Here is a 13,397-nt window from a genome sequence, read left to right as displayed (position 1 = left end):
TAAGCACGATGCTGGAGCCTCCAAACCCAGGAGGAGATGAACCTTGTACCTATTGGCTGAAGTAAAATGATGAGACTTGAACTGGAGCAGTGGGGGTTGACTCACAGCTTTTGAATGCTGGGGTTTGGCAGAACAAAAGCTGCTTTGTTGCAGTTGGGGACAGTAAATATGCCCAAATCTTTGGTAGGCAAGTATCTCCCTTTCATCTCATTAATATTTCACAGAAGTGCAAGGTCAGACCCATCCGTTCACTTGCTCTATGGTAGTCCCTGACAGCGTTTCCTGGTTTTCAGTAACTAGGGCTGGCTTCTGAGGAATTCACCTAATGGACTCTTGTTTCTGTACAGGGCTCCAAGCGCATCCTGCGGTCTCACGAGATTGTGTTGCCCCCGAGTGGACATGTGGAGACGGAGCTTGCGCTGACCTTCTCACTGCAGGTGAGGTGGGATGTGGCTTTGGGGCAGATGTGCTTGCTGAACTTGATGCTTTGCAGTGAGCAGAGGTGTATTGTGGGTCTGAGGTGAAGATCCTTCTAGTGCTGCTGAGATGCTTGTTCTTAAGGCATTTGCAGCCATTTCTGAAGAACTGTATGAGCTCTTTTGGCTTGTCTCTGGGCAGCCAGCTGTGGAGAACTGGAGCACAAATAGGTCAGGTGACTCTAGGATCTGGGAACAGGAAAGCCCAGTAGGAAAACTGCTGTATAAACCCTTGAAATTGTTCTTGGTGCCAGCCCTGCATTGTGGAATGAGATCTCTAATGCTGAGTTGTTGAGGGGAAACAGAAAAGTTAGATAGACACTAGCTGCAATTTGCATGTCCTGAGTGCAGCAACACAAATTTATCTGAATTGCCTCTCAGCATTATGGGCCTGGAGCAGAGTGCTGGTTCACAGTATTAGGGGGCCTTCCTTGTTGTGCATCCTGTGTTTGGAGCCCAGGAACATGAGGACTTTGCAGTTTGTCCTCTTCATGTTACAGCTGTAGCAGGAACTGGAGCAGAGCAGGATGGCTCTTTTTTACCTCGACTTCCCTATGAATAGGCACTGGAGGGTGACAGCCATGGGAGATGGCATGGTGTATCAGGCTGATGGAAAACAGTAGTAGGAATGGGACAGGTGAACCTCTGATTTGGACTTGCCAAAGGAAGCACCATTTGGGGGAAGCAATAGCAGTATGCAGACAGTTACTCCTGTTTTTAGAGTCATAGAAATAGGTGAGAATTGGAGCAACTGTATTTTATTGGTTCTATTTTTTCTCAAAGCATGCTGCCCTCATGCTACCTCCTGAGCAGGAAAATAAGGTAAATAGAGGCTGGCTTGCTGCAAGCAAGAGGGAGGACCCTGCATGCATAGAACGTATCTGGATTATCTGTGGTTTGGGACTTTTGGTTATATTGAAGTAAAGAGTTTGACCTTGTAAGGAGAAGGCCTCAGGTGAGACAGTGTAGTGATTACTCAGACCTGTGCAGACTCAAAGCAGCTAAGATTTCATTGCAGATGGATGATAACCCTGCAGCTGCCCAGGCAGATACACAGATGGCTGATGCTTCGGGTTATGTCCTGATGCAGCCTGCAGACTGTGTTAACTGCGGTATTGCATCCTCTCTTTTGTGAACAGGAATAAAAAAGCCACGTGCCAGGAATATGTATGCTTGGCTCCTGGGGCTGCAGCTTTCTATGATTGGGAGCAGAGCTGCAAGATGAGCCAGGTCTCCTTTTGCCAGTCCTGCATCATCAAGGAGCAAGTGTTTCTGCTCATCTTTTTGGAATTAATTTGGAATATGTTTGGTTGTTTTAATTTGGCTTTTTTTTTTCCCTGAAACTCAGAGCAGTGCTGCAGTAGGATGCAGAACACTGCCTTTAACTTGATTTTCCCTGGAGGGGCTGGGAATTGAGCCAGAATAATAGGGGAGAGTGATGTCCATGACACTGAGCCTTCAGAGTAGGTGAATAAGCATAATGCAGGGTTGTGATGCTGATCTCTTACTGCAGGAAAGATTGGTGGTCTTGAATGCAGTAAGGCCTGGGAAACCTTCCTGAAATGGCACATCAGGATTTTTATGACAAGTTTTATTGTTTCTTAATTGGATGATGGCTGGAAGCTACTTCTAGCTAACAACTGCAGTTTAAACCAGATTGTGGTCTGAATTTAGTCCCTCGGATATATTTGGGAGTGGTGATGGGCCACAAAGTAAAAGGATGTGGATGTCACAGAACAAGGTCTTGGTGTCTTGCAGCAGCCAGTATCTCCATAGTGTACTGTGAGCTCTTCAAACCATAAGCCTTATTTTATGCTAGCTGTCTGGATTTCCAGCCCCTTGTATCTCCACAGCCGCCACCTTCTCAGCTGCTTTTCCTGTGTGAAATTCTTGTCCTTTGCACAGAGCATTTTCTTGTTAGAGCTAAGCTGGAGAGGTGACAGTGCTGGCTGGCATTAATAGTGAGCAGCCCATTGTGTATGGCAGGCCTCTGCTCAAACAGAAGGGAGGAGTTTCCTGTTGCTCTGTTACACAGCTGGGGTAAGACTGGAGTTAGTGATGTTAAATGATCCTGTTTCACCTTACCTGCTAGAGCGAGAGCTAGACCAGTGGTAGCCTTTCTGGCAGGTGAGCTACCATCACCCTTACTGCCGGAATGCCTGCTTCTCTGGACCCTCTGTGAGTTTCACAGCATCAAGTAAAATACCCCGGATTATTCCAAGCACAACATCCCAGTTTTCCGGAGCACTTAATTCCTGTGTTTAATCTAATAACTTTTTCCAGATGGAAGGGATTACATCACTGGGGCTTCAGAAAGAATATCTTGCCCTGATTCTCATTACTCTGATGTGTGTGATGGTCCCTTATTTGCACCCCTCTGAGGTGCTTTAGGGCACTTGGTACTTCCTCTAAAAGCCTTGGTTTCAGATGTTTGGAGTCAAACTGTTTTCCTCTCCAATCTCTGTCACGACTGACAGTTACTGAAATGTTTTCACTGAAACCCTTCTGTAGAGTTGCTAAGTCATGGCTGGTGTTTAAAATAGCTTGTCTGTGCTATAAAAACGGATTGGCATTTTTTCTAGAGGTTTTTGCTTTTAACAAAGGAACTGAGTGGCCTGAGACTCTGTGCTCATCAGAGGTGGCCAAACAGCACACCTTTGAAAAACAGAAACTTGCACATGTGTGGACTTGAGCCATCCAGTTTAATCCCTGAAAGTCAAGCTGGCCTGGGACCAAGTGTGACTTTGGCCCTTAGCTGCAGGCTTGTATTTAAGCAGCCTTGGGGTGGCCCAAGTGCTTTGAGCTGAGAGCAGGGAGTCCCTCCCCCCTGCTGCCCTTCCAACATGTGGAAAGGCCCCAGAGGCAAGGTCGTAGATTTGAATGCAAAAGTTGGCTTTGGCTTTTTGAGCTCCTCTTGCCCTTCCTTCTAACAATTTTCTTCCCTCCTTGTTTGGGGATGTTGCACGTATGTAAAGTCACACACTCTGTTTTTGGTTGCAGATGTGTTTTGAGGTTGTCTTTTAATTATGTGGGCTCATGTTCCTCTCTTCTGCAGGGTCACCTCCTCTTGCAGTGCACAGTAGATCTGCTCTCGCAGAGCAGTCAGTTAATTAGTATTCTGCTTGTTTGTGTGGCCACAGCTTCCAGCTCTCTGCATATCAGCCAGGCTTGCTCTGGACTCTAAACTCTATCTCTGGGTTTCTGGTGGCACTCAGCATTTGTATTTATCACATGTTTTGATTGGCAGTAAGTTATTTTCATAATGTCCCAAGGAGAAAAAAAGAAAAAATGTAGGTCTTGCCTGTGAGAGGAGCATCTTTCACTTGGGAATGTCCTGGTTGAGATCCCTGCAATTAGACTCTCCTGTTTGTAGGTTACTTAGTGCTGTGTATTTTGTATATTTGGAGCACATGTCCCATTCACCTCTGGGGATGAGACTGGTCAGATGACTGCTGTAATCATCTCTTGAGGATTGCTCTTCCATGGCATGCCTTCTTCCCCTAGCAGCTGAGCTGGGTCCTGGGGATGGCCAGCACTCTGGCAAGTGCCTTGGCAAAAAGCAGGACCTGACTGCATTAATACACTGTGCAGATGAGCAGGGCAAGCTGAGATAGCATGGTTAACCCCACGTTTTCCTAAAAGTCTCTGCTTGACTTCACAGTTGAGTAGAGTTTTGGGGAGTTTTTTGGGGATATATACAACCAAATGTATTTTCTTGTATGGAACATGTATTGGAAGGATTTATGTCTTCGCAATGTAGCCTAGCAGGAGGGTTCTTGATGTAATTACTTAAAATACAACCGCTTTGAGCATTAGAACTTCGGGTGTTAATGTTGAATGATGCTGATAGTTGCAAGAGCTTTGTGGCCAGAAAAAATCATTGCATGATCATGTAGGTCTCCATGCTTTAACAGAAGAGGCATCAGCAAATCCTTGGTCTCTCCATAGCTTTGCTTCTCTTTGCTTGCCATTCAGAGTGCAATAGGTTCTCAATGTATGCAGTAGAGGGTCCAATACTGAGCAGTGGCCTTGTGCTTGGAGGGAAGGCAGTGTCCTACCAAGAGTATGGGGTCCATGCCACTGTATGCTGCCTGCTGATTGTGCAAGGGCATCCTGTGCACCAGGTGGCACCTCTGGGACTCCAGTTCTGGGGAGCCTCCATTCAGCTGTTATGGGAAGTGTCTCCTGGAGACTGCTTTTCTCTCTGGAACAGGGATTGGGCTCAGTTTTTCCCAAATTGAACATCTCTTCTGTGCCCCTGCGTTGTGTTTTCATTGTGCTTGTCTCAGGAAATGAAAGCCCAGACCTGAGCTGTTTGGTCAGAGATGAAGGCTTCCTTGGGATAATGAAGGATTGTCTGCTGAGTGTCAGTTAGCTGTAGGCACTTCTAAAACTCCTGGGGCTAATCCCTAGAAATGGAGTTTACTTGTGGAGCAGGCAGCTTGAGAGATAACATCAAGAGACATAATAAAGTTTTCCATTGTGTTCCCAACCGCAGTACCCTCACTTCTTGAAGAGAGAAGGCAACAAGCTTCAGATCATGCTGCAGCGGCGGAAGCGATACAAGAACCGAACCATTTTAGGCTACAAGACTCTGGCTGTGGGGTCTATCAACATGGCTGAGGTGAGCAGAATTTGGCATGATCTCTTTTTACAAAGGTAGATGTTTTCTCTTCTCCTTAGACTCAGTGTTGTGACTTTCCTCATTGAGTTTCCTCACTGGATTTCATATAGCTGTTTTAATAGCTGCAATCAGTATTCAGTGGACAGTATTTTAAACTGATTTTTACCACTGTGTGATAATATAAGACATTTTCTGGATAGTATATTGAGACCTAAAGCTTTCACAAAACTAGTTTTTTAACTGGTGAAGATTTTGTTATTGTATGTTGGGGTTTGTTTTAGAGTTACAGGCTCCAGATCTTAAGTGCAGAACAAGACAGACAGGGTCACTCAGGCAAGCCTTCCAACCCTAAGAAATTATAAAGTTAAAGCAAAGTTTGCTGTGCTTCTCTGTGCTACTGTATGAAAGTCAAGGATAAAGTACTTTCATTTTGCTTGAAACATACTTTGCAGTTCTTATTTCATGACTTGGTAATTTGGGTGGAGTTCTATTTATGAGAGGTAAATGATAAAATTTTCAGATTTACATCTGAAAATGAATGCTGGAATCAAGTATGGATGAATTATTCACTAAGGCTTTCTGAATGGCTTATCTCCATGCTTCATTATTTCATGCCCTGTTTAATCTCTGCTGTTTCTGTTTGAGTGTTTAGAGATGGGCTTAGCAGTAGCAGGTTCAGGTTAACACCAGTATTTTTCACAGAATGCAGTCTGATGAAAAAATCATTTCCATCCAGAATAAGCTAGGGTTATGCTGTGGTGACTTTTTACTACACTAAATAATTATAAAGGCCACTCCTTGTGTGTGAGTTCAGTTTCCCTTAGACTTGCAGTAGATGGTTAATTCCTCATTTGAAGTGGCCAAATTCCAATGTGTAGCTGTGTTGTGGCTGACATTTTTCATGTACCATGTTTGGTTTGTTTAAGACTAGAAATTAAATACTGCTGTAAGGCAGAAAACATGTGGCTCTTATAATTAGACCCATCAGTGAACCTGTAAGTGTTGGGCACTTGCTGCTGCTGCATGTGTTTTTTCTTAGGCCTTTTTGTAGTGTCAGCTGACTGAGGTTGGAAGGTCAGAAATCGTCCAAGGTGCACTGTGTTAGAGCATAATTACTCTCCAGCTCATCTGGGCTATTTCTGAAATTGAAGACTTGAGGAAAACAAATTTTACAAACCTCCTTTGCAGTTTATGGTATGATGACCCCCAACAACACTGACGCATTTCTTAAAAGTAGAGTTCTCTTAGCTGTTGAAACAAAGCAATGAATTGGAGCTGTGAGTCTGAGCACAGTTTAAGAGCACAGGGGTATTTGTTCCTCATCAGCTCAGGTCTTTTTAAAGCCATGCAAGGAGTTGACAAAGCAGCCTGATGTGTGTTATAAAGCTGAGATACAGGCATGGGGATGCACTTTCAGACTCCAGTGAGGCAAGAGAAGGACATAAGTCTTAGGTTTTGGGAAGAACCATGTAAGCGTCAAATGGAGAAGAAACCCACACTGAGATGTCCCTCTGCCTCAACTGTTTGTCTTGTTTTTCATGACCCACTGCTTCATTATCCTGGGGTGGCCAGCTCCTATGAAATGCAGCTGCCAGCTCTCTGGAGCAGTTTTTTTTTGCTTTAGGAAGCACGTTACATCTGTATCTCGCCATTAATCTTTGCCTTTAATGGCTGTTCTGATGGGCATTAACACAAAATGAAGTTCCTTCATTAGGTGTTCAAAAGGTTGGTAACTTGATAATTCAAATCAGTACTGTGCTATGAAAGCAGGACATAGTAATGAGGTCTTGTGCTTCAAGCATGAGCTAATCAACTGTCAAGCTCAGAATGCTTTTTGCTTCCTTCCATCACTTCCGTTAGTAGTCAAAATCTCAACTAGCATTGAGTATTGCTTGCAGGTGGCTCCTGCAGTTGCAAGGTTTTGACTTGCTTCTGTAATTGGAAATGTGGAGTAACTCTATTAATGTAAACCTCTCATAGTATGCGAATTATGCAAGTTTAAATACATTTAAAGGCCAATTTGTACCACTTCATTCCTGTCCCAGGTCATGCAGCACCCAACAGAAGGTGGCCAAGTTCTGAGCCTTTTCAGCAACATCAAAGAAGCTGCAGTGAAAGTAGCAGAAATCTGGATATTCTCCTTGTCAAGTCAGCCAATTGACCATGAAGACAGCACAATGCAGGCCAGCCAGAAAATCAAGTCTACAGGTAAGAGTACAGCCATATGCTCTGATGACCACTGTTTTCCTGAACTAGCTGGAGTCAAACCCCACCTGGGCTTAGATGCTTTCTGGGCCAAATAACTGTTTTGCACAAGTTCTTGTGTCTGTAACTGATTAATGCAAAGAAAATCTAAAGGTTTTTAGCAAAGAAAATTAACATGTTTTTAACCTGTTGCTATGTCACCAGAGAGTGTGACAGGAGTGGGAGATTGAATTGTCAAAGCTTCTCCTGCATCACACCAGGCCTGAGGCATCCAGCAAGGGTGTTCTCACCAATGCTCTTCTGGCATTACTGATGGGTGTGCTGAGAACCTGTAGTTTCTCACCTAGCTAAAGGTGTTGTATTCAGGATATTTGCATTTAAGATACTCTTCCAAATTCTTTTTCCTTTGAGTATTCTACAGTAAATCTCATTAACTTAGGTGAGACCTGCAAACCTGCAACATTATGCTGTGGACTTATGGCCTGGTTTGGTGAATGTAAATCCATGGTGTTGTGCACCATTTAGGAAAGTCATTGGGTTTCTGCTTGTGGTACTAGCCTTCTGCTCACTTGTAGAAGAGTGACCTGTTGAAGATAGTGCATGTAGGTGCTTGTGTGTTGTTGCCTGAGGTCAGGCAGATCACCTGAAGTCTCCTTTCAGTAAAGGATTTAGACTCTCCTGGTATGTCTCACTTGCTCCTTTAAGTCAGTTATGCCCATGTCAGAGGGAAAAGTTATCTCCCTTGTGGAGAAACCTCTATTTGCTGCTGTCTACCAGGTGGTTCTTTCCAGGATAGAAGGGGATGGTGTTTCAAGAAGCCTTATCTATATGCTGGTCCTTCCTTCCTATTAAATGTGTTTCTCCTTATTCCTTACCTCCATGTGGTTCCCATAGAATCATAGAATAGTTAGGGTTGGAAAGGACACCGCACCTTAGACCATGTTGCCCAAGACTCCATCCAACCTGGCCTTGAACACTGCCAGGGATGGGGCATTTACTACTTCTTTGGGCAACCAGTTCCACTGGTTCTAGCAGATAGAAGATAAACTAAGACAAATCAACAAGCACCTCCTTGTCTGCTTCCTTTCTTGATTTGTGACTATTAGTTGGCCTTCTCTGCTTCTGAGATGAGACACTTGCCTTAAGAGAGTTTCACAGAATCTCTTCTGTCTTTCCTTCCCTTTCAGACAACTATTCTGAGGAAGAGTACGAGAGCTTCTCTTCTGAGCAGGAGGCCAGTGATGATGCCGTACAGGGCCAGGTACTGTTTAGGGCATGGCTTCTCCTTGTGAGGACTTCAGTGTAGTGTGTACACTCTTGGCTCATGCTTGAAACTAAAAGCCTATTTAACTAAACCATGACAGCACAGGACTGTCACCAAGTGTTTAGCTGCAGTGGCAAAAGGCCTGCTCAGTAACCCATTTCTTCCACCATGCTGTTATTTATTTGTTGATGTGTTTGGACTTGAGATCCCTCTAAACAGTAAACATTAGCATCTTTGTGTATTTCTCAGCTTAATGGTCAAGGCATCAGTTGATCGCTTCTGTAATACTGATTGGATTTGAAGAGCCCAACTAGATCCCCAGCTGTAATTAAAGGGCCAGTGGGATCTGAGTCAGTCTTTAGTCTTTAATGCCTTATATAAAATAGGTCCTTATGAAGAATCCTCTGACTAGATGTGAGATGCTTTCAAGTTTGGGTCTTACTTGCCTTCAGACTCTGGCATTACCTGCCTTCCACCTCTTGGAAGGTACTGAGAGAGGTACCCCCTGAAATGGGGGGCTGTGACTGTCCTTGTTCCTTGAATGTAGAACTAGGTCTGGTTTTCTTCTCTAAGCTGTTACTCCTGGCTCTGCAGACCTGGTTCACTTCTTTTTCCCTTTGCCATCATAACTGCAATTAAGGCAAATGTTAAATGCCTGGAAAACAAAGCAGCAGGTTCATCTTCATAGAAGGAGCATTTTTAACACATAAATGTTCATGTGTCTCCAAATCACAAAGGTAACACAGGAATCCTCTTTCTGTTCAGGATTTGGATGATGATGAGTACGAGCTGGGGAAGCCCAAGAAGCAGCGGAGATCGATAGTAAGAACGACGTCCATAACCAGGGTCGGTGGAAATTAGTTTTACTAACACTGATGGGGTTTGGCCAGGATTCACAGTGCATGTGGCTTATGGGGGCAGCAGTACTAGACATGCTGGCCCAGCAGAGAGCTTGGGGGCATAGTCACAGCATGTGCAGAGCTGGAAAAACCAGCAGGTTCAGAGACTGGGGCCATCCAAGATGTGACTGTGTGCTCTCTTGAGTATCCTTTGGGTGTAAGGTTAAGAAGCTCCAAAAATCATGTAAGTGTATGAAATTAATTTCCACCCCCGTGAAGAAGCCAGTGCAGGATCCACACTCATGTAAGTCCTGAAAGTAGCTTTAAGTGAAGGGAAGCTCCCCTGTTTGTACTGTGCATGGAAGAGGCCAGTGGGAAGGTTTCAGAATGAAGTTAAGTAGCTCAGTCAGGGGCTTGAGCTTGATGGATGAACCTGATTTAGTGCATGGGGTGCTGCGGTAGAAGTAGCTGGATATTGAAAGCTTTGGCAAGTTGCATGCAGCTATCCAGCCTCTCTAAGCAAGCATGCATATGCCTGTAAAGCTCATACCTTGTGCCAGAGCAGTGACATGTGCTTGACCATGCCATAATACAGCTTTTTGCTTATACAAGTGTGCTTGAAGTCTGTGATGGCAGTAACTCAGAATTGCCAAGGTAGTCTAGGTTTCTTTTTGGACCTAGGAGTAAGTTTGGAGATCATCCTACCTCCCATAAGGCTATTTCTGAAATCCGTGTTTTGATAATCTCTGAAATAAACCCTATTTTGACCTGAATCTGACACTAAAAAGATCCTCTCTGAGGCCAAGAGCATGCTAGTTCCTGTCCTTGGTGTCCTTAGTGTTGTTTTCAGGAGTCGATGACCAGCCAGGACAAAATGGACCACTTGGTTCTGAAGCAGCTTTCTCATAATAAGAATGTCTTTCTAGCCCTGACCTCTGAACAGATACTGAATCTCCAGCATGTGGGGCTGATGCAAAGCTGGGTTTAGTGGCCTTGTGCCAGCCATATTCTCCTCCCTTTCTTCCTGACACAGGGATGCCACCTCTGTAGTACCAGCACATCTCACCTTTTCTTCACAGTGTGCATATTAGGTTTGTCAGTGCAGGAGGAGATCTGGCAGATAAAATTATTTATCTCCTGTGTCCACCCAAGAGTAGTGTGCCATCTGTCAGAGCCAGGAGATCTATATTGCTTGGTGGAGTGTGATCTGGTTTGTTGTAGTGCAGGAAAGAAAGATGTGGAAAAGCCAATTTCAACGTAAGAACAGCAGAGACTTGGTTTGTGATGTCAGGAGTTATTTGATTTGAAGCAGCAGCTACAGCACCAGTGTCAGATGTGTCTGAGTGTTTTGCAGACTGGGAGAAAAATGTTCACTTAATGCTTTACTTACATAAAAGTGTCTTTGACTTGCAGCAACAAAACTTCAAGCAGAAGGTTGTGGCATTGCTGAAGAGGTTCAAAGTGTCTGATGAGGTAACTAATTCATTCTGTAAGCCTTCCTGTCTTGTGTGTTGCCCTCTGCTCGTTGCATCTTGCTTTAGACTTCAGGAACACTTTTCCGTTTCCCCCTCTTTCCGTTCATTTTGTTTTCACATCTGCAGTGGATGTGACCTTTCCTTACACCCTGGCCTTGCATGGAGGCTTGAGGGCCAACTTTAAAATGTCATCAAGCATTTTCTAGATCAAGCTTTATCAAAAGCAGATTTGGCAGCTGTGTATGTACCCGTTAGTTTTGCAGACTCGTTTGGAATTATTTTTGACCATTTCAAAGACAAGTATACAAGGAGTATATTGCTTGTGGAGTTAAATGCCAGCCTGTTTGATCATCTTACTAGAACAGCCAGGCAAGACATGAAAAACTTGGATAGGGAGCATGGGTTCACAGGAGAGTCAGTGTTCTGGTCAGAGCTGAGATCCAAAACTCAGAAAACCTGTGTAACAAACTATCTAATATAAAAACAGTTAACATCTCAATTGGCTGTATGGCTGTGTGCTGATTTTGTGGCTTGCGGGAAAGAGCGAGTAACTCCTCATGCTTCCTTATGTTTCCAGACAGTCCTGTTAGCTTTGCTGTTCTTCCCGAGTTAGCTCAGCAGAGTCAGCACCCTGTGCACAACTGCCTGCTTACTCTGGTGTATATGTGAAGCAACTTGTGGAAGTTCTGTGCAAACACCTGTTCTCTTGGGCTTTGCATGTTGGTCCAGCTGATGCTTCTTCAGATTTCAGGTGCATCCTGTGGACAGTTTTGCCATTTCTACCTTCTTGGTTATCAAATCAGGAGGTGTGATGGCAACTTTTTCAGTAAAACCCAAGACTGTAGGGAATACTGCATTTCTGATCTTGTTTTCAGAAAACTGTGACTCTGTTGGGCATCTTTTCAAAGCCTTGTTTATAGAAAGGGGTTGAATAATACACATAATCTGTGGTTAATAGCTTGTTTGTGGATGCTTAGTCCACTAGGTAACTTCTGCTTAACCAGACACTGACAAGCTTGACCCAAAGCAAAGGCTTCTTGTATACTTAATGTTTCTGTTGGATATAATATCCTTGCACTTTGAACAGAATCTTGCTCCGAAGTCTGGTGTGCTGCATTCCTCGGGTCAGCTCAGGTGACATGGGATCAGTCTGGCTCCTACCTGAGTCAGTGATGCCTGCTTTTGTCCTGTGTGTAGGTTCTGGATTCAGAGCAGGACCCAGCAGAGCATGTTCCAGAGGTGGAGGAGGACTTGGACCTTCTGTATGACACGTTGGATATAGAGAACCCCAGTGACAGCGGACCAGAAATGGAGGATGATGACAGTGTCTTGAGCACTCCAAAGCCAAAGTTAAAGTAAGTGTGGGGAGGCTGATGCTGGGCCACAAAGAGACTATGTGCAGTGTCAGAACAGATTAGATATTCTTTCTATTCCCACCACTCTATCCTGGCTTATTTTTTTTCCTCGTCTTGACCTGGTCTTGGAGCCCTAGCATTTGCTATTACAATGTGAATTGTTTCTTGTGAGCTGGAGGTAATGTGTGGGGGTCTGACTTCCTTTCAGTCTCATTTCTTCCTTGTTTCTTGTGCAGATGTTTTGCTTGCCCTGCTACCTGAGCACAAGGGTAGGAGTTGCTGACTGGAAGGCAGTAGAATTGAACCAGGTATTTTGAAGAGGTGGTAGAAACAGCCAGGAAATCTGTGCTAAGGCAGAAGGAGGCCTGGTTGGAAGCTGCAGAAATAGAGGCAGGGATGGACAAAGCAGACTGTGTCTTTCTGGAAAAGCTGGTAAGACCCTCTGTGGAAAGAGGGTCTTTGCAGGCATTAAGGAAGCAGGATTGTGGGAAACAAAGGAGCCTCTCTGGGCCCAAGGGGACTGACTGCAGCATACACAGGTCCATGCAAGCGTGTTCTGAGCCAGCTTTTGTGGACACTGACATATGGGTAATCACAGCACTGTGGAGCTGAGCCAGGGATCACTGGCTCAGGGTGTTAAGCGGGTGCTGAACCCCAAGCTGACAGAGCTGTGTCACTTTGCTGCCAAATAAAGACTGAAAACATGACTGAGCTGCACTCATGCTTCTGACTGGCATGTGGTTGCATGCTGAGGCCTTCAGTGTTGTGGTGGCTGTAAAGCAAAGCCTACCACAGCAGTTGGTCAATACAGTATCTGTAAATGCCAAGTAATTACCAGCTGTCATAATCATAATTAATGCTGAATAACCTAATTGGACTGAGAATAGATTTTGAGTCTGGAGCGATTTGTTTGCTATCAGCAAGCCAGGAGATGTCAAGGATATGCTGGGGCAGCAGTGATAAGTGATGGAGCTCCTGGCTTTAAAGGCATTTGGAGCTTGACCCAATGTATTGCAAGTTGGTAGACCCTACCTTGAAGCAATTTGAAAGTAGATAAGGTAAGCATATGCTTTGAAACAAGCCAAAATGTTGTACCATACACACTGAGAGCTCATGTCCTGTTTCCTGGAGCTAGCTGTTCTGGGATATGTGATTACAG

At 44.5% G+C, this 13,397-nt stretch overlaps 1 protein-coding gene across 4 annotated transcripts in view; it reads left to right on the top strand.

Moving 5' to 3' along the window:
• PACS2 (phosphofurin acidic cluster sorting protein 2) overlaps positions 1 to 13,397 on the top strand; it is an 80,943-nt gene that overhangs the window by 32,098 nt on the left and 35,448 nt on the right. For all 4 annotated transcript variants that reach the window (XM_034063698.1, XM_034063697.1, XM_031047214.2 and 1 more), the window contains 7 exons: positions 348 to 437; positions 4,975 to 5,100; positions 7,146 to 7,308; positions 8,493 to 8,566; positions 9,335 to 9,415; positions 10,822 to 10,881; positions 12,081 to 12,238. In XM_034063698.1, the coding sequence (XP_033919589.1) occupies positions 348 to 437; positions 4,975 to 5,100; positions 7,146 to 7,308; positions 8,493 to 8,566; positions 9,335 to 9,415; positions 10,822 to 10,881; positions 12,081 to 12,238 (752 nt within the window). The remainder of the gene's footprint in view (positions 1 to 347; positions 438 to 4,974; positions 5,101 to 7,145; positions 7,309 to 8,492; positions 8,567 to 9,334; positions 9,416 to 10,821; positions 10,882 to 12,080; positions 12,239 to 13,397) is intronic.

Source organism: Melopsittacus undulatus, chromosome 6, assembly GCF_012275295.1.
Source record: "Melopsittacus undulatus isolate bMelUnd1 chromosome 6, bMelUnd1.mat.Z, whole genome shotgun sequence".
In the NCBI taxonomy this organism is placed as follows: Eukaryota; Metazoa; Chordata; class Aves; order Psittaciformes; family Psittaculidae; genus Melopsittacus; species Melopsittacus undulatus.
This window is presented reverse-complemented; position numbering and strand designations above follow the sequence as displayed.